This window comes from Chiloscyllium punctatum, chromosome 25 (assembly GCF_047496795.1).
Source record: "Chiloscyllium punctatum isolate Juve2018m chromosome 25, sChiPun1.3, whole genome shotgun sequence".
Classification (NCBI taxonomy): domain Eukaryota; kingdom Metazoa; phylum Chordata; class Chondrichthyes; order Orectolobiformes; family Hemiscylliidae; genus Chiloscyllium; species Chiloscyllium punctatum.
The window spans coordinates 77267144-77289288 of NC_092763.1; the positions used below are offsets into that span (position 1 = coordinate 77267144).

The 22145-nt window shown below is 43.4% G+C and overlaps 1 protein-coding gene across 3 annotated transcripts in view; it reads right to left on the reverse strand.

Annotated features, from left to right (window-relative positions):
* aff2 (AF4/FMR2 family, member 2) overlaps nucleotides 1-14065 on the reverse strand; it is a 535365-nt gene extending 521300 nt beyond the window's left edge. For all 3 annotated transcript variants that reach the window (XM_072595595.1, XM_072595594.1, XM_072595593.1), the window contains exon 1: nucleotides 13851-14065. In XM_072595595.1, coding sequence (XP_072451696.1) covers nucleotides 13851-13903 — 53 coding nt within the window. In that variant the 5' untranslated portion in view covers nucleotides 13904-14065. The remainder of the gene's footprint in view (nucleotides 1-13850) is intronic.
* Between the last annotated feature and the right edge of the window lie 8080 nt (nucleotides 14066-22145).

Here is a 22145-nt window from a genome sequence, read left to right on the forward strand (position 1 = left end):
GCACCTCATCGCAACAACTTAGTGCAAGGCAGATCCAGATAAGCCTCCGTGACACTCCAATCAAAGATGCTACGATTTATGAAATGTTCCAGTGTAATAGCAGACCTCTGATTAGCTCTGTGGCAGGAACCTGGTCCAACTTCAATCATTGAAAGAAAGCACTGGCATTTATCGAAGTCTGCCTGTACACAGTGATGTACACAGCATGCCTGCATCTCTTTTCCCAGTTTATAAGCTATGTTTTCTTTCACATCTTGTCATGGAGATTGAGGAGGTCTCACTCAGACTGCACCGGTTGGAAAATATTTTGATAGGGCAGATCTGGACCATTAAAAATCCAATCGATGACCAATGTTTTGGCTACATTCTGACACTGGGGTCTTGTCAGGCTGATGGAAAATGTCCATCGATGTTTTAATTGATGGGTGAGTGGGTAACACAGCTAACTTTGAGCCAGGAGGTGGCGGGTTCAAACCCCCACACTGTAGACTCATAAACATAATCCAGTCTGACGCTGCCAAGGGGACAGCACTGAGGGAACAGCAGCACTGTCAGAGGCATGGTGCACAGGATGAGACATTAACCCAAGGTTCCATCTGCTGTCTCCACTGGGCTGTGAGGAAGCTTGTAGCAAGCACACCCACTTAAAGATGAACCCGGGAGTTCTCCCCTTGAGGTAAGCCCTTAAGCAAGGCAACTTGCTTGGTGGGATCTTGCTGTGCTGTCATCTGTTGCTGCAATGGTGATGACATTTCAGAGGCACCTTGAAAGTGCATTGTAAAGTATTGCTTTTAATGACTGAGGTTGGGTTGGTCTTGGTTTTGGCTTGAAGGTTGAACAGTTTCCTGCTTGTCCTGTGGCGTTAGCTCTACCTACGCGAAAGGTTGAGTTTCTAAAGGAGCTGGTCCCACGATGTTGGTTAACCCTTTCAGGTCCCACGTGTCTTAGACAACGCTGACCACTTCCAACCCAGGAAGGAGTTGAAGGCCCTGTGAGAAAAGATTTATTCCAAGGGTTTGTAGATCTTTAGCTCCACAGAGAATTTGGAGACACCAGTATAATCATCTTCAGGGCAGAGATGGGTTCAAATGAAATTTAGTAGATGTAAAAAAAAATTTTTAAATTCTGGAAATACTCTGGTGGCACTTATGGAGGGAGAATTGGAGTTAATATTTCAGAGCAACAAACTTCCTTTGGTAGATCCTCTGGTGCTGAATAATAAAATTAATGCAAAATACTGTGGATGCTGGAAGTCTGAAAATAAACATACAGTATAAAGCAGAAAATGCTAATTCTGCTTTTCTTTCCACAAATACTTCCCGATCTGGTCATTATTTCCAGCGTATCTCTTTTTTGTTTTAATTTCTGATGTGCAGCATCCAATGGTGTTTTGCAGTTCATAAAACAGTGTTCAAAATGACAAAGGGTCTTGATAGAGTAAATAAGGAGAAACTGTTTCCACTGACAGACAGGTCGGTAACTAGAAGACATGGTTTAAGGTGATTGACAAAATGCAAGGTGACATGTGGGAAAAACATTTTATGCAGCAAGTTGTTATGATGTGTGACACATTGCCTGAAAGGATGGTAAAAACAGATTCACTTGTAATGTTCCAAATAAAATCAAATAAAAGCTGTAAGGCAAAATGTTTGCAGAACAATGGCAAAAGAACTAAATTAATAAAGTAATTGGGTAGCTCTTTCAAAGGGCTAGCATGGGCGGTGATAGGCCAAGTGGCCTTGTTTTGTGCTACTTATTTATCAGGCAAATAATTAACTTTACAAGTCAAAATGGTAATTGGTGGTTTTCTCTCTCTCAGAACTGCTACGTCTTTCCGGCACATTCTATTTCAGTTTAGTTAAAACGCTAACTGGTTATCAATGGGAAGGCAGCAAGTGTCTGTAATGGCCCCATTGAGTTTTGCTTATTTACAGCTGCATTGGCAAATACCTTAGCAACTGTGACACAGGCACTAGTCCAAGTGTGGAGATTATGGAGGGATTTCCATACTGTCTGCCAGGGGAAAGGTCATTGTAAGAATGCTACTCAGTTGCCTCCTCCTAGTGGCTGAAGAACTCCTCCATAAGTCTCATGTGGTTCCGACTCAACAAGAGGCACAATGGACATGATTTCCATTGGGTGACTAATCCAGGAACAGTGCAGGGAACAGCACCAGCCTCGGTACAGGATCTTCTTCAATCTCACAAAGACCTTCAACTCTGCTGTCAACTGTGAGGGATTCCGGATTACTCTCCTCAAGTTCAGCTTTCTGTGGAATTTCTTCACAATTCTCCACCTGCCTCATGATGATACATAAGCCCTGATCCTCACCAATGGACACAGCACAGACCCAATACCGAAACTGGGGTCAAGCAGGGCCGCGTTACCGCACCAACTACCTTCATCATTAGAACACTCCACCCCATCTCCTGAAGCTCCCTGCCAGAGTGGAGCTAACCAGCAGTACAAACTGTAATCTATTCAATCTTCAAGCCAGAATCAAGACCAGCCCAACTTCAGTCATTGAGCTGCAGCACACAGACAATGCATGAAGAGGCTGAGCTACAAACCTTCTTTGACTGGGGTGTATGAGAGAATGGGTCTCAGATGAAATATCTGGAAAACATGGGTTCTCTGTCAGCCCATTTCTGCCACACTGCATTGTCCCTGACAGTGAGATGCTAGACAACAGTGATCATTTCTCATACCTCAGGAGCTTCCTCTCAGTACTAACAGGCATTGACGATGAAATCTCACATTGATTTAACCTGATTCATTCCTCCCATAAGCCCTTCCTCATTCCTGAAGAAGGGCTTATGCCCGAAACGTCGATTCTCCTGCTCCTTCGATGCTGCCTGACCTGCTGCGCTTTTCCAGCAACACATTTTTCAGCCCTTTTTCATTCCTTCCATTGACCAACCAAGTGGTACCCTCCACCTGTCTTCACCTATCCCCACTTCACCACCCTGCCCCTGCCACTCCCTTTATCTGCAGCTCCCCCTACCCCAGTCCTGAAGAAGGGTTACACCCGAAACGTTGACTTCTCCACCTCCTGATGCTGCCTGGCTTGCTGTGTTCTTCCAGCCTCCTGCCTGTCTCCAGTGCAGTCTTCAGCTACCTGACGGACAGACTCTTCAAAGTCTGAGATCCAAACCCAGCACTAAGCTCATGGTCTATGGAGGGACCCACCCACCCTCCCCCACCCTCCCCCACCCCGCAACTCCTGTAAGCATCAGAAACATGGACCATGCACAGCAGAACTCCTCAAATCCCTGGAGACTTTATTACCACCACCAACTTTGCAAAATACTGTAAATCAACCGGCAGGATGGGTTGTACCAACGTGAGCATCTTCTACCAGGCTAATGTCCCCTGTACTTAGGCATTGGTCACACATGACCGACTGCGATGGGTGTGCTACATCATCTGCATGCCCGACACAAGACTCCCAAAACAAGTGCTTGACTCCGACCTCCATAATGGGAGGTGATCACTGGGAGAGATGAGGAAATACCACCGTGGAAGCCTTCCAAATGCAACATCCCCACAGATACATGGGAATCACTTGCCCCTGGGACACACAAACCAGAGAAGGAGCATTGGCTAGGATGCCAAGTGTAAGCACGTGGGGGCCAAGCATAAACAGCGGAAAGAGCAAGCAAAGGCCAGAGCATCCCACCAACCAGGCTCAACAAATACCGCCCCCTATCCCCGCACCTCTACTGACCTTGACTTGTGCCAGAGTCCGCAGCTCCAGGGCTGAACTATTCAGCCATCACACAACCCCACCAGAGCACCTTCCCTACCCTTGGAAGAAGAAGGGATATTCATTGACCTTAGATTAAGACAAATTAAGATAAATGCTTGGCACAACATCGTGGGCTGAATGGCCTGTACTTTGCCGTACTGTTCTATGTCGTCTGTTCTAAGAAGACTGGAGAAGATGCAAAACCGATTCTTGCAGGGAACTGACCATGACGTTGAGGTGGCATCAAACGGAGAGCTTGTACATACCAGGAGAGCCTGAACAGCCTCAAGAGAAGGGAAGGCTGAGGGGCAATCTGTCGAGTTCATTAGAATTCTGAAAAAGGTTTAATCATATAGATATCGAGATGTTTTTACTTGTATAAGGGAGACCAAAACTAGGAGCCATAAATTTAACAATCAAACCAACAGAGAATTCAACAGAAACCTTTCAGCCAGAGAGAGGTTAGAATGTAGAAATCATTACCAGATGGCGCAGTTGAGACAAATAACAGAGATGTGTTTAAAGAAAGGCTGGATAGACACATGAAGCACAAAGGAATATGTTAACAGGATGAGAATAATTGATTTACAATGGGTATAAGCACCAACAGAGAGTAGGTGGGCTGAAAAGCCTGAGTGTGTTATCTCAGTGAGTGAACATGAAGGGAATTGCTCAGTTATGCTCTGGTATTGGATGTATTGTATGGGATGGCTCTTGTCAGGTAGTGGTAGTATCTCTACCTCTGAGCCACGAAGCATGGGTTCAAATCCCACCTGCTCTAGAGGTGTATAATAACACCTCTGATCTGCAGGATGGTTAGCTCAGTTGGCTGGATGGCTGGTTTGCAATACAGAGTGATACCAGAAGCGAGAGTTTAACTCCTGCAGCAGTTGAGGTTACTGTGAAGGACTCTCCTTCTCAACCTCTGCCCCTTACCTGAGATGTGGTGACCCTCAGATTAAACCGCTACTAGTCATCTCTGTCTAAAGAGAGAGTATGACTATGGTCTAGTAAGACTATGGTGACTCTACCCTTAATAACATCTTTGAACATGTGGATCAGGGGAAGCATTGAACATTTATTGTGGTACAGTGGTAGTGTCCCTAACTCTTAGCCAGGAGTCCTGGATTCATAACCCAAAATTGCTGGAGAAACTCAGCAGGTCTGGCTGCATCAATGGAGTGAAAACAGAGTTAACATTTCAGGTCCAGTTACCCTTCTTCAGAATGCTTTAGTGTTCTGGATTCAAAACATGAAATCTGTTTCTCTTACACAGATGCTGCCAGACCTACTGAGTTTCCCAAGCAATTGCAGATTTCCAGTCTCTATAGTCCTTGGATGTAGGCTTGTTCTCTGAGCTGGAAGGTTCATTTCCAGATGTTTCGTTACCCTACTAGGTAACATCTTCAGTGGGCCTCAGGTAAAGCAATGCTTTCTATTTATATGTTTGGGTTTTTTTGGCTTGTTGATGTCATTTCCTGTGGTGAAGTCACTTCCTGTTCCTTTTCTCAGGGGGTGGTAGATGGGGTCTAATTCAATGTGTTTGTTGATAGAGTTCCGGTTGAATGCCATGCTTCTAGGAATTCTCGTGCGTGTCTTTGTTTGCCTTGTTCTAGAATGGATGTGTTGTCCCAGTCGAAGTGGTGTCCTTCCTCATCCGTATCCAAACATGTAAATAGAAAGGAGGAATTTTCAGCATTGCTTCACCTGAGGCCCACTGAAGATGATACCTAGTAAGGTAACGAAACATCTAGAAATGAAACTTCCAGCTCAGTGAGCAAACCTACATCCAAAACCTCAACCTGAGCTACAAATCTTCCCACAAGTCTATCGTCCTTTTTGTTTTGTTGAGACTCCAGTTCAAGTTCTGCCTGCTCCAAAGGAGTGTAATGGCATTCTGAACACATGGATCAGGGATCAGGATAATTATGGAATGGTGTGGTTGGACACATGCCTTCTCTCATACGGTTGAAATGCCAGAGAGAAATGAATCTCCGTGACACTTCTCATTCATTACCACATCCCTGTGCACCCGGAGCTGCTGAAGGAGATTTCTTTTCATCCCCTCTAGTGGTCCTGCAAAATATATAAACTGAGGTATAGTTCTGACCCTCACTCTGGCATTGGATGATGACCTGGTAAATCTTTGCAAATAGCTGGTTGGGTCTTCCTGTTTGTCAGTGAATGGGGCGTGAGTGCTCTGTTGATAGCTCTTGCCTCTCTGTCATCTGAAACCGGACAGTTTCAAGTCGGCAGCAATATTAGTAACAGATATGTCGAGCTTATAAATAAATAGCAGGCCAGGTCCAAGCCTGAAGTTAGGCGTAGAGCCATTGAGTCAGTGATACTGCAAAAACAGAATTCAAAATGTAATGATCCAAAGAATAATTGGAACACTGTATTCAATTCCCATCTACAAAGAGCTCCAAATATAGTTTACAATACTGAAACAGACTAATACATTTGATTCAAAAATTAGTTACAACATTTTTGTTTTGAATTGTACATTTGCTTTTGCAATGTGTTGTCCACATCCAAATTGTTGAAATTTGCATATAACAGATATAGTTATTCAGCATTGGTACCAATTCCTCTTTCTGTACCTGCATTCAGAAAACTATTAATTGTGAAATACACAGCCCACGCACCCCAACCCTTGCCAACCTTCAACGCCACTGCAGGATCACAATGTACTTCCCTCTCAAGAGTCCACAATTAATTGATGGAAAAGTCTGACATAGCAGGAGGACTAAAATACAACAGTTGCTTAAAGGGTTTGTCATATTCCCTGTGTATACCACAAACCCTGATTACATTCCTAGCAACTCCTTCCCCTATAACACAGCAAAGTTGTGATGGAAATTGCAGAAGGGAATAGACTGCCTTTATGCTCACATAGAAACAGGAATAGGCCATTCAGCCCAGAAAGCCTGTTCCATCACTCAATGAGATCATGGATGATCTGTGTCCCATTCCTCTTAATAACTTTGTTTCCTAAAATGTAGAAATCAACGCAGGCCAAAAGAGTGGTCAAGAAGGCATACTGCATGCTTTCCTTCATCAGACGGGGTACTGAGTACAAGAGTTGGCAGGACATGTTACAGCTGTAGAAGACTTTGGTTCAGCCACACTTGGAATACTGCGTATAGTTCTGGTCGCCATATTACCAGAAGGATGTGGATGCTTTGGAGAGGGTGCAGAGGAGGTTCACCAGGATGTTTCCTGGTATGGAGGGCACTAGCTACAAAGAGAGATTGAGTGGATTAAGATTATTTTTATTAGAAAGGCAGAGGTTGAGGGGGAACCTGATTGAGATCTACAAAATCATGAGAGGTATAGACAGGGTGGATAGCAAAAAGCTTCTTCCCAGAGTCGGGGACTCAATTATTAGGGGTCATGAGTTCAAAGTGAGAGGGGAATGGTTTAAGAGAGATATGCGTGGAAATTTCTTCACGCACAGCATGGTGAGTGCCTGGAATGCGATGCCATCAGAAGTGGTAGAGGCCAGCAAGATAGTGTCATTTAAGACTACATGAATGGGCAGGGAGCAGAGGGATACAGATCCTTAGAAAATAGGCGACAGGTTTAGGTAGAGGATCTGGATTGGCACAGCCTTGGAAGCTGAAGGGTCTGTTCCTGTGCTGGAATTTTCTTTATTCATTGTATTATCAGATGGCATAGTTGAGTTAAGAAATCTACGTCTCAGATTTAAAACATACAACTGATCTAGCAACCACTGCTGCTTGTGGAAGAGAATTCCAAACCTCTACCACCCTTTGTGTGTAAAAGTGCATCCTAACATCTCTCCTGAACGGTCTGGCCCTAATTGTCAGACTGTATCCCTAGTTCTAGAATCCTCGACCAATAGAAATAATTTATCTTTATCTACCCTCTCTTTTCCTGTTAATATCTTGAAGACTTCCATCAGATCATCCCTTAACCTTCTGAATTCTAAAGAAAATATGTCTAGTTTGTATAATCTCTCCTCATAATTTAATCTCTGAAGTCTCTGATTATTCTCGTACTCCCTCGTTGGCCAACGTAATCTTCCTAAAGTGTGGTGCCCAGATCTGCTCGCAGTACACCAAGTGGTGTCTAAGCAGGGATTTGCATAACTGCAGCATAACTTCTGAATTCCAATACTCCTGTCCTCTTGATATAAAAGCCAGCATTCCATTAGTTTTCCTAACTATTTTCTCTTTCATGATTGCTATTTGTCTTTGACACTCCAACTCTACACAAAGGACATATGCAGCAACTTCATATTAATCAGTCACACTGAAGACAGTCCTAGAATACCTCAAAGTGACCCAAACTGCTTATCAGCCAATAAAGAACTCTTCTGAATTGTGGTCACCATTGCAATGCAGGAAATCACTGTGCAAGCTGCAAGACCACATCGAGTCAAATTGGTTCGTGTTAAAGCTGTCTGTTTTTTTTTCAGTTTATGAAGGAAATAAATGCCCGCCCAAAATCCCTCGCTCTTTGTCAAGATTGTGCATTGTGGAATCTACTTCTGTTCCCCTTAAAGTTCAGACAAGCTCTTGATTTAACATTTTATATAAAAGGTGACCTCGACAACAGCACAGCAGTCCCTCAGTACTGCACTCAGCACATCTGCTTTCACAATGAAGACCAGGTTTCTGGCTTACTGAGCCAGTCATCTTCTAACTCAGCAGTAAGAGTTTGCCACCAGGCAGGTCATGGGTGACAGTTACATGGGGTAGTGTTGACCCTTGCTGCTGTTCCTGGTTCAAGCATGTCCACTAAAACATTCCAAAACCTTCTCTAAATCAGACAGTGCAACATGAGGTAAAATAGCCTCAACTGTTATGCGTTCAAAAGTGAGAACAGTACATATCGTAAATTCCATTGTTGAAATGTGTTTGTGTCCTAGGAAACAGTCCGGAATGTTCTAGACTTTCTGGCATTCATCCTCCTTGTTTTTTCCCATCAGAATGTTTTCCACAATGGGTCATGATGTTTCCAGTTGCCAAAGCCCTGAGCTCTGGAATTCCCTTCCTCAACCTCCCCTCTTCTCTCACTCTCTTCTCCACCATTCAGAATCTGACTGCTTTTATTGAACTTTTAGCAACCTTGCCCTGATGTCTCTTTATGTAGCTTAATGTCAACATTTGTCTGAACATGCTCCTGTGAAATGTGCCTTTGATTGATTCTTCACCACATTAAAGGTGCTATGTGAATGCAAGATGATACAGTTGTAGATTTTTTTTGAGCTATCATTGTCCATATTGATCTCTGAAGGCAGGGATGATCAATAATTAAAATGGTCAGTGACAGAGAATCATATATTTTCACAGGCAGCCATATTATAACATCATTGACCTGTTGGTGTGGTTGATCAAATGAAGTGAGTTATGGCACATGTATTAAAAGTGCCAGTCTAGGAGGCATCGACAGACATTTTGTCTGTTAAACAGGCAAATCCTCTTTTTCATTTAGAAATCCAAACCATTCAATCACTGACATCTTCGTGAAAAAGTGTTGGTCAGTTTTGTTGGAGCAGGGCCCTTCCATGCTCCCAGCTTGCAGTCCCACTTGCAAGTGATGACAACTAAACAATAACCAGCCCAGGGATTTGGAATCTTCACCATATATCAACGTGGGTTACTATCTGAGGTGCCAAGACTGGTGAAGTTTCCAAAGCGGAGCAAAAGAGATTGAGCTGCCATGTCCAATAGCAGAATGGCCTGTTCCAATTCCCAGCCCACGTTCACTACACCTTAACAAAAAAGTGAACAGAGATGGAGGCCACTGGCCCCACAGTCTTTGTGCTGGCTCTTTGAAAGAGCTGTTCAATTATTCCCTCTCCTAGGTATTCTATCCCCCAAATTCTGCCAATCTCCCCTTTTCCAGTGTGCACCCAATTCTCTTTTGATCTGCTTCCCCTTCAGGCAGACTGACAGGCAATCCAAATGGCAACGTCAAGTCAGAATGTGACTATCAATCAAACAGAAAACTGTTTCTCAGGCGTTTAAAAAGAAATGTGTCCCTTTAAGGACCATTGTGCCATCAGGGACTTCCAGACATTTCCTGTCCTGCGTCTCTAAAATCATTTCAAAGAAATTGTCAGTGGCATGCTGTTGAAACAATATAGCGCCATCACTCGGGTTTCAGTGCACCACTCAGATGAAGCCTTTGGGATATCTTAAAGCAGAAAGACCTCAGGAACATGGTGTGGTGCTATTGTGAAAAACCTCTCTGTCCCAAGCAGTAAAACCCAGCACACTAACATCATAAAATTTCAAAATGACCTGCCTTTTATGTTGCATCAGGCAACTCTGACACACTATTCCATCATGGTTGATAGCAGCAAATCAAATGGACCAATGTTTAATTAATCATGCAGTAACTGCAATTAGACTTAGATATCTCAGGTCCAGATGCACACAAGGTGGACAAAGCAAACACGTCTGGTTCTGTTGTTCACGCTTCCTGGAGCAGGTCAGTAGTCTGTCACAGGATGCTAAAGTTTGCCAGGCGTCACTCTGCAACAAGTATGACTGACCAGGAGACTCTCCCAATCTGACCATCCATGTATTGGAAAGATTTAGATTCTAAATTGGCTGCATTATGAACACACCTTCGATGGTCATTAAGTCCCGGGATGGGAGTTCAATCTGAAACTTCTGGAGAAAAGGTAGAGATGCTGCCTACTGCACATACCATCCTCCAACTGAAATTTCTACTCAACATGTTCAGATGCATATATCTGCGCACATGCATGTGTTTAAAAGACAAAACTTTTGTTGCTGCCTCCTAGACTGGCACTTTTAATACATGTGCATGAGTGTCAAAGGGATCAAGGGTTACGGGGAGAAAGCGGGAGAATGGGGTTGAGAAACCTATCAGCCATGATTGAATGATGGAGCAGATCGATGGGCTGAATGGCTGAATTTCTGCTCCTATGTTTTATAATCTTATGGTCTTATATCAGCAGCCACGGCTGTCCACATAAAACATACTACATTATTTATTATTCACACATTTTCGGGAACAGTAAACTGCATTTCACTAGACATTGGCACTTGTTCATAGGATTGCCGCTGTGTTCAAGCTTTGAGATACATGTCAGATGTCACTAAAATAGAATCAATTGAGTCAAATTACTCGAGATAAACAGACAGAAGACAGAAACAGACATAGTAAGTACAGAAATTAACCCAATGATTAATAATTGATCTTGCAAGCAACCTGCATAGTTGAACATTAACACAACCCCTCTGTTTGAAATCACAAAGTCTAGTGATGTTGTTGGGATTTTGTTTTTGGCTGCTGTTGCTGTGTTCCACTCTTAGGCAGACCTCAGTGAGAGCACAAAGACCCATGTGCAAAAATGTCAAAGAATCCACCATGTTTTATAATTAGAAAGTTCAAAGGTCCATTTTTTGCCAAAGACAAGGGTGTGAGCAAGCCCTTCTGAAACAGGATTCATTTTCCATTAAAATAAAAACTCGGGTTACACTTTTGTTGTGATCTGAATGCCTTTCACACCATCAGATTGAGTGAGGTTCCAACATAATTTGACATTCTGGACAGGATCGTACACCCTAAACAAAGGTGATCTGTTCCAGGTCAGGCTTTACGTTCATGTGCAACAGCTGTACCAGATACAATCTTATTAAAGTTGCCTACCAGTTCTGTAAATCTCCCCTCTTAACACCGATTTGCCAAAAAGGGATTTATATTAAATCTGAGACACAAACTGCCCTATACTGTTACAAGTACTCTCACAAGACAGACAGAAGGGCTGTGATTTCCTGGAGAACGAACATTCCACTGAATATTATTTTGTTTGAAGAATAAGGAAACCATTAACTAATCATGTGTGTGCGGGGCTAAAGGTTATTGGTTTTTAAAACACAGGTCCCTTGTGAATCATCTGGATGTATAACGTCTCGAAACAGAAAGTTGACTCATGCCTCCTTAATGCAAAGCTTTTTCATATGGTATTGGAGCAAATTAGGTCCATGTACATACATATTTATTCTAAATCATCTTTGTCTTTAGTGTAGCTGATCTGTGTTGCACTACCCATTGGAAGTGAGTTTGCAAAAACATGCAGGCTTCAAGAAGAAATTCTAATTTTATGAATCTTTACCAAAATGGAACTAAAAACCTTTGAGATTCATTGCCACACTAACCCTAGAGACGGTGCACTCGTAACCTTAATGAATGATTGCATAGTGTGACCAGCTGGACAGAAGAACAATGTAAACATAGCTTCACCATTCCCTAATCCCATTTTACATCATCAAAGACCAAATTCATATGCACCATTAAATCACCGTGGACCAAATACCTAATGCTATTACAACAATGAAGGTTAAATAGTCATTGCCCCTCATCCAATGAGAGGAGTGCATTTAAACTTCAACTTGGCCAATTTAGAGTGGACACATTGAGACAAAGTCAACAATTGCAGGACAATACAACATTACTACTAAGACGTTTACTGCCAAAATACTGACAGGAATCAGATGCACAGTCAATAGACCACAAAAATTGGTACGTGTCATCACTGAATCAAAAACATGTAACATATTCTAATCATAGGCCTCTCAAGCACCAGCACACAATGACACTAAGTCAACAAACATTGGGCATCTACTACTACTTTGCTAGACTACCAAAGATCAAACAGATGTTCATTATTTACTTGCTAGAGTCTGAATGACCGCCACTTGACTGCTAGGACACAGGCAAAACACACTTCACTAGACCACCAGTGATAATGGGCACATGTACCTATAAAATCACTCTAAACAAAAACAAGAGGCAATATCAAGCCATGGAGCACGGGCAAGTAACAATAGAATCGGATTAAAGGAACAACTACTTGGGAACATTCTCAAGCACCGCTTACTAAACAGTGGCACATTGGTAGAATCTACAAAATGTTTTCACTCCCAATTTTGCCACTCAGAAAATGGCCATTTGGCCCGTTGATCGTCTGCTATACACACACAGGCACACATGCGTGCGTGCACGCACACACACACACATGCCACATTGGATCATTGCACCTCCAGAAGGATACAAGTAAACCATCCCCATTCATCTTAAAGAGATAGCGCACTGTAGATGTTCATAGATCTGGCCAAATTGAGATTTCTCTCAATGGATTCAGTCTGGTCCACTTTAGAGAAAGCTGTTTGGTTTCTAAGTACAATTATCCCAAACCTAACCTGGATATTGGTGGGTTAATATAAATTCTACACTTTAACCCTTTAAGAGAAAAAAAAATTTGTTGAATCCCACCTCCCCCTTTGATCATAAGAGATTATCTTTATGTTATGGCAGGTCCTACAAGTGAGCACAGTGCATGGACCTAGATATGTTTTTCAATGCAGCTTAGCAGCACTGAGAATATTACATGGAAAGGTTGTACCCAACATACATTTTTTTAAAAACTGAGACTTCAGTCTTACTCTCACAAAACTACAACGTTGCTTTTTTTCCCCCAGCGGGAAGCAAAAAAAGGGACAAATTTCTTGTGTCCTGAAAGTTTTCAAGCACCCCCTAAGTATTACCATGTAAGTCTACCAAGATGATGTATTGAATGATCAAGCATTGCAATTTTATAACTCGCACCAGGAGGGTATAGCTTTAAGCACCTAACATTTTCCACACATATATGTATATATATATATTAAAAATGTGTGTGTTTGTGTCGGATGCTGACCTCAAAGGCCTGACAGTCACTCGTTAATTGGAAACATCTATTGACTTTCCCCGCAGGAATCTCCAGCTACAACTTAAGTCAGTCAGTGTCATGGGGGCACTAGGTGTCTCTGGTGCGTTTTATTCACCAAAGCTCTGGCAAGAAAAATAAAACACATCACAAAGCAAAAGCTCCCAGCGAAAATAAAAATCAGTGTGGGCAAAATACAGACTCGCACTGACGCCAACGTGGATCTGCTTTGACAGAGGTGAGAAAAAAAAGGGCTGCAGTACAAACAGCGTTTCACAATGATAGCGACTGAGGAAGGCACTGGTAGCAGTGAAGCCTGTAGGAAAAGGGATGAAGCAACCTTATTCATAACAAAGGCTTAAAACACACACACACACACAGACCTACCACGATTGCTCCAATTCCCAGTCTCTAAAGAAGTCAAACTCGAAAAGGTCCATCGCAGTTCTGCTGGTCAGGTCCCTGGAACTAGTATTCCTGACAGCAGTGGGCTTGACAGAACATACGATTGTTCTTGTTAACTGTAACCCGTACTGTACGTGCTGGCTGGGCTGGCTCTCACAGTGAGAGAATGCTGGCTCTTTGAGCCTGCCTTTAGATGTGCAAGGCAGACTGAACATTACACAGAGTGGGGTGGAGCTATAGGCAGCAAGAAGCCATGACATGGAGCCAGCATGCTATCAGCTCAGGATCTGGCACAGAGAAAACACACAGACACACTCACACAGAGACAAACAAACACACACAGACATACATACACACACAAACACATACAGACAAACACATAATCACTCACAGACAAACACACACACACATAGACAAACAAACACTCACAAACACAGGCAAACACACACTTAGGCAAACACACACACTCAGGCAAACACACACTCAGACAAATACACACACACAGGCAAACACACACAGACAGACACACATACAGGCAAACACACACTCAGGCAAACACACACACTCAGGCAAACACACACACAAACAAACACACACACACAAACACAAACACACACACACACTCAGGCAAACACACATACACACAGACAAACACACACACACACCCAGACAAACACACACACACAGACAAATACACACATTCAGACAAACACACACACACTCAAGCACACACACACAGACGGACACATACTCAGACAAACACACACACACACAGAGACAAACACACACACAAATAGACACACAGGCAAACACACTTACACTCAGACAAACATACAGACACACACTCAGACAAACACATTTACACTCAGACAAACACACACATACTTAGACAAACACACACACAGACAAACACACATAATCAGACATACACACACAGACAAACACACGCGCAGTCAGACACACACACTCAAACACACATAGACAAACACACACGGTCAAACACACACATGCACACAGTCAAATACACACACACCCACAAACACACACTCACACAGACACACACAGAGAATTAGAAATAACAGCTAAACTCCAAAATGCTGACAAAAAAAAATACAGCTGATGGAGGAGATGGCAGGCACTGAGTAGATTCTCCCTCCCAAATTTTCCTTTTTATGAATCAAGTTTTTACTTAGTATTGTCTTGTGTCAATAAGACATAGAGCCATAAGATATCGGAGCAAAAGCAGGCCATTCAACCCATCAGTCCACTGCCATTCGATGGGATCTGGTCTGATCTGATAAGAGTCAGCTCCATCATCCTACCTTCTTCTTGATTCTCTTACTGATTTACAATCTGTCCATCACAGCCTTGAATATACTGAATGACCCAGCCTCAACAGTCCTCTGTGGTATGGTCCCTCCACTCCCCCTTCTATTGCCTCCCTGGGATGGCAGCAGGTTAATTGCCCGGCCCGTGCCCCCGTCCGAGCAGGACTTCCCAAAGCAGGGGGTTGAGGCAGCAGTGGGGTCACAAGTGACAGAACATTGAGACCATGATGGAATATTGTCCAAGTGGGAATGCACCTGCTCAAACAGATCCCTTCCCCCACTCATCTGCCTCCACCCTCTCAATTCTCATTGGGAGCTCGTGTCAATTCTCAAAGGAGGGAGAAAAATGTTTGGGAATCATTGTGTTTGAAGGCATCACAAATATAGGACAATCCATTGGATAGTGTGCATGGAGGGCAGGCTGTGAGACCTCAGTCAATTCACATTTTATTCCTGATGAAGGGCTTTTTGCCCGAAACGTTGATTTTCCTGCTCCTTGGATGTTGCCTGACCTGCTGTGCTTTTCCTGCACCACTCTGATCTAAACTTCCAGGAGTCCACACAGTTGAAAGATTCCCATGACAGTGGTGGGTCAGTGAGAGTGTGAACCGCTGCCAGACAACATCAGCCTGATATGCCACTTGAGTGAGTTGAGACCATGGTCACTGTGAATCACATATGTCATAGTGTCCCTGTCCTCCCTCCACCACAGGCATCAGGCAGTCAGATGTTAAGGACAGATTGCTGTCAAGATATCAGACAGACAGATGCACAGCCATTTACTCAACAGTGATATAACCTGGATTGGCAGGCTCACATCAGCTAAATGAGAGAGGGAGACTGAGAAAACAATGTCAAATCACCTCACATGACAAGTTCTCTGCACAACGCCTGACATAAATTTCTTCTGTGTCCTTCGCCAACTACATGAGGATAGAAGCTACCCCCAGTGCAGAGTTGAGGGAGTGCTGCATTGTTCGAAGTGATGTCTTTCAGATGAGATCTTAAGGCAAAGCCTGCCCTGTCTGGTGAATGAAGACCAGTTTTCCCCAGATCCCTGGCCAATGATGATCTCTCTGATCAATGTCACCAAACTAAATTGTTCTGGTTGTTATCACATTGATGCTAGTGGGAGCTTGCTGTGTGCAAATCAGCTGCCACATTTCATTCATTACAACCCCAACTGCACATTGAAATGTTCTTCATTGTTTGTAAGGTATATGGGGGCCTTCCAAAGCTTGGGAAATGCACCATTTAACTAAAACAAATCAGTCAAGCACTGGATCATTTGTGCCTGTACTGTTCTCTTAAAGGGGCCTCCTGTGTGAACACCAAGGCATATTTGGCAATTCACCAATGAACAACAGCCATTCTTATTGGATCCCTTCCTGCAGCATATGGGATTCAAGCTGTTAATTGTACAGAGCTGGAACAATGAGTTAATTCTTTGCGCGTTACTGAACCACTGGTCTGAGAGCTCGTCAGCATTGGCTACGCCAAACATCCGAATGACTTCAAACTGTGCTCGCACTCTCCAACGGCGAGGGTTGTCTGGAACCATAGAAACCAGCATGATGACACCTATCCCTGACACAGCACCGTGAGAGCTGCCCATGGCCTTCTGGGCAATGTCTGCACAGTTATTTCAACAGGCACAAAACACAGTCCCAAAGCTGGAGGATTGCACCTTTGACTTTTTGTGTTAATATCGAAATGTGGCAGCAACCGCTACACATAAAGGCAAAACATTTAATATTCATTGCCTTGTGAAAGAGAGGAGCAACACTTTCTCACTTTCTCATTGGCAAATTAGTGTCCCCAGCACAGAGCTGTATGTGGTGGCGTTAGCTAGTTAGGAGTTGTGACTTGTCAAGTCGTTGATTCAAATGGCTAAGGGTTCAAGTTCCACACCAGAGCAATGAATGCAGAATCCACTGAAGGGGTGCTGCACTGTCAGAAGTAGTTCCAAGACCCTATCTACCCTCTCTAGGTGGACCATGGTAAAAAGACCTTATGGTTCTATTGAAGGAATGTCAAGAGAGTTGTATCCAAACCAATGTTTATCGCTCAGTCAACAACACTAAATGAGATGATCTGGCAATTTGGATTATCACTGATTATGGGACCTTCCTGTTTTCAAATCAGCTGCCAAATGTCCTGCATTATACCAGTAACAACGCTTCAAGAACTGGGGTGACATGTTGGCTCAGTGGTTAGCACTGCTGCCTCATAGTACCAGGGATCCAGACTTGATTCCAGCCTTGGGTGACTGTCTGTGTGGAGTTTGCACATTCTCTCCGTGTTTGTGTGGGTTTCCTCCGGGTGCTCCGGTTTCCTCCCACAGTCCAAAGATGTGCAGGTTAGGTGAATTGGCCGCTCTAAATTATCACACAGAGGTGTACTCATCAGAGGGAAATGGGTCTGGGTGGGTTACTCTTCAGAGGGTCAGTGTGGACTTGTTGGGCTGAAAGGCTTGTTTTTACACTGTAGGGAATCTAATCTAATCTAAACTGATTCAATGTCTCTTTAGTGAACTGGAATGTCTCAAGGCTATGAAAGGTAATATATACAATTGCAATTTTTAAAAGAGGCTTTTGCAAGTATAGAGATTAACAGGCCAGAGAAAATAACTCAGCAATTATAACAAGCATAAGTCACACCATATAAAGTGTGTGAATTCCAGAAAAGGGTTTCCCTTTGCATAAAGGCTTTACTTGAAAGCATTAATTGCAACACTTTGCCAATGACTGTTGCTGCTGTAATTGAATATTTCATTAAAGAGCAAGAATTGTCACAGCAAGTGATTGTAATTTGGAATACGATAGTTTACAAACCACATTTGCCTGAAGCAATAAAATGAGACTTTTCTGTATGAAAGGGGAGAAGTAAAATTTGCCAAGTGCCAATAGTTTGCACAGGTTAGCAGAGAATCTTCAATTTCTTGTTCAAGCCTTTGACATCTTCAATTTCTTGTTAACAAAATTAAGCACACATTAGAGAATAAAGAACAACAATTTTCATTTATGATCATCCTCAATACTCCACCTTGGATTTATACAGCCCTTATATTCTCATTCAACATCCCAAAGCAATTCAGTGCAGCTGAACCACAGAAGGACAGGTGTCTAAAAGGGGGCCTCAGATTGATGCAACCAAAAGTGTGGCTTAAAGAAGGAAAGAGAGAGAGAGCTGAAGAGGCATTGGGATTTAGTGAAGGAATTCCAGGCTTGTTTTCGGAGGACACTTTGAAAGGTTCAGGCTGAAGCTGCCAAGAGCAAAGGTATAAGGAAAGAGTTGCACAGAGTCAGCTGATGCCTTTGTGTCACTTGCAAGTGAAATGGGCTGTAACTGCCTTGTCACAATCATGCATTAGCACTGTAAGTTAGAAAGGATCTACATATATTTAATATTTATGATACCAAGCGTCAAAATGTGTACAGTACATTGAAAAATTTTTTATATATTATCAATATTTAACACACTTTCTTTTCTTTGTCAGTCTTTGTGTGACTGCTACAATCTTTGAATCATATTTTCAACACGCATTTTGGCCTGTGGGAGGTCCTGTCACGAGTGGACGAGTATTTGAATTGCAGCAGTGAAGTGACACAGCAAGGGTTAGAGAGGGATGTGGAGCCTCCTGGAGGCTTAGTGTATTCCTGCTTCAGACAAATGAACATCAGAAAAACATCCTAAAAGGAAGACACAATGAAGATCGTAAAAGAAGAATATCTATTTTCTGCACAAAGCTGAAACAATTGTGCAGATGTCCCACCCCCCTCTGGCCCATTAATAAAGCACTCTGAGGGATTCCAAATCAACAGGGAACAGTAGCTTTTGGAATCTCTGAGTATCAAAGGTATACAAGCATATTATTTACACTCTAGATTGCTGCAGGTAAGGCACAGTATTAATCCTTCACTCCACAGACTGCAGGGAGTGTAAATTGAACATTCACCACAGCAGTCTTGAGAATTTTCAATTGAAAGTAAATTTTGTGTATTCCAAAAGTGTACCAGGTTACAGCCTATGGATATGGGTAGGCCATTCAGGACTGGGATGAGGAGAAATTTCTCACCCACACAGTAGTGAGCCAAAATTCTCTACCACAGAAAGTGGCTGAGGCCAAAACATTGTATATTTTGAAGAAGGAGTAAGATATGGCTGAAAACAACAAATGCTGGAGATCAAAATGGGTCAGACAGCATCCATGGAGAGACAGCAAGCTAACGAGCGAGACAGCGAGCTAGGTGACTCTTCATCAGAGCTGAAGTGAAGTGATATGATTCTTAGGACTGATAGGATCAAAGAGTATGAGGGAGAAAGTGGGAACAGGAGACTGAGTTGGATGATCGTCTCGAATGGCGGGGTAGGCTCAGTGGGCAGAATGGCCTACTCCTGTCCCTAATTTCTATGTTTCTACATTACAAACTGAAATTTGCCAGTATCTGATATTTCTCACAACTCCATTTCTTTTTGTTAAAAAATCTATTTTCAGTAATCAAACAATGCATTTGTCAAAACAACAGCGATAAAGTCGGTGGATTACAAATCTGCTGAAGTTGTTCTCAGGCCTAACATTGAAATTGTTAATTTACTGGGACAGTTCTGGTTATTGTGCCTGCACAATGACACGGTGCTTGGATGAGCCACTGCCAGTGCAAGTGACAGCTCAATTTTGTTTTTAAGGAAGTGTGGGCCGAAATGTTGGAAAGTGGGGGTGGGTGAAGATGAGCGAGCAGGTTAGCACTGGGGAAGTCGCTGCCCCCCTCGCCTCATCACAGGAATGTGGTTCTGTACAGGAAGGCTTAAGCTCGACCTCCCCCTCCCCCCTCATTAAGAGGTTGATTAATGACTACTGCATTTCACTGCTGCCATTAACTCTGATCCACTCGTGAGAACCGTAGCAGACTTTCTAATTGACCCTGGTGGATTTTGGGGTTGGGACAGGGGTCTCGATATTCCCCAATCTAGGGGCGCAAGATTGTTGGAAATCAGGAAGGGGGAGTAGGAACAGCAGGCAATGAAAGTCACATCCCTCTCTTACCTTTGGCTGCCACTGAGTCTCTCCCTCAGATCACCTTCACGGTCCCCAAACCCAGCAATTTTCTCCAATTCCTGTTCTGGAAGACTCGCTTACAAAGCTCGGAGACAGGAAGGAGTGAAGATACTGGAAGTCAGAGTGAATAGCTGTGAAGCCCGAAACGTCGATTTTCCTGCTCCTCAGATGCTGTCTGAACTGCTCTGCTTCACACTGACCTACCTGGCTTGCTGCCCCTGGGCTCTTTGTGGTTGTGCCATCTGGCACAGCCTCTGAGGTGGCTTAGCTAGTCCCTAGGGCTTCTGGCCTTTGCTTGAACTGGCAGCATCAGGTAGGCATGAGGTACCACTGTTGCTGGAAGTGCTGCACAGAGGACAAAAGCCCTCAGGTACCAGACAGACACAAGGTCTGGTGGACCTTCCCTATCACAGTGCTTGGGTGAGTGACATTGACCCGTGTGTCATGGGGCCCACCATCAAACCTTGAAAATAATAACCAGAAATTCTTGGCAGTGATATCATTCTCGGGGGTATTGGCGTGGCAGTGTCGCTGGTCTAGTGATCCAGAAGGACCTAAATACATGGGTTCAAATCCCACATGGCAGATGGTGAAGTTTGAATTGGAGTTTGGAGTGAAAAGCTAATGGTGACCATGAAACCACAGCTGACAGTGGGGAAGGAAATCTCCCATCTTTAACCAGTCTGGCCGATATGTGACTCCAGACTCACTGCAATGGGGTTGACTCTTACCTGGCCTTTGGGCAATGAAGGATGGGCAATTAATGTTGGCCTAGCCAGCAATGCCCACATTCCATAAACAAATTAATAAAATAAACCTGGCCTTCAGTTTGTGTTGTACTGAGGCCCTTAACTTCCCAAAGTCTTTCCGTCCTTCACCCCTCTTGTCAAAACCAGTGCAGTGCCTTGTTTGCCATCGGCAGTAATTAACACCCTATTAACCGGCATCTTTGATCAACTAGCACCACCTATTAACTGAATGTACGCCGGGTAAGATATGCTCTCTTGTGGTACAGTGTCCCTTTCTCTGAGCCAGGAGGCCTGACTTCAACTCCCACCTCCTCCCAGATGTATAAGAGCATCTGTGAATGAGATGATCAGAAAATATCTGTACAAGGAAGGAAAAAGCTTATTTTTCTTTCAAAGTGGTAAAAGTGACAAGGATGTTGCTGGATTCTTGGGAAAAGCACAATTGTTTGATGATGTCCATCAGAGAATGAAACCTGTTTACCTTGCCCTGCACATGACTCGAGAACTCCAACAGCATGCCCTGCTCCTAACTACCCTCTTAAGTGTTACGTCACATCCGGATGACACTGGACGGGATAAGGAACAAAATTAGAGACAGTGAGGACTGCAGATGATGTAGAAGTCAGAGTAAATAAATGGTGGTGCTGGAAAAAGCACAGCAGACCAAGCAGCATCTGAGGAGCAAGAGTGTTCACGTTTCTAACATACCCCTTCACCTCTCCTACCCCCTCCTCAATAAGAAAGAAAATGCCCACCTTGCAAGTGACAGCTGTGTCTCAAGAACGTAATTCATTTAAAAATGCATTGTGCAAAGCATTCTCAATCTTTTGTCAGCATTAGCTGTGGAGGCATCAATCACGAACTTTTGTCAGTGCGAAATGTTAAAGTCTTCAGCTAGTCTTGAAACTCCTTCCAATTTCTACCAGATTGATCCCTGTGTAGATATTGTAATGTGGAATCAAGAGTCTAATGGTTGTTATTTGTCAGAAGAAAACACATCTGGTTCAAGAATGACCTTTCTGGAAGGAAATCTGCTCTCCTAATCTAGTCTGGTCTGTAACTCCAGGCACACAGCATCTGGTTGTCTCTCAACTGCCCTCTGGGTAATAAAGGATGGGCATTAAATGCTGACCTAGCCTGT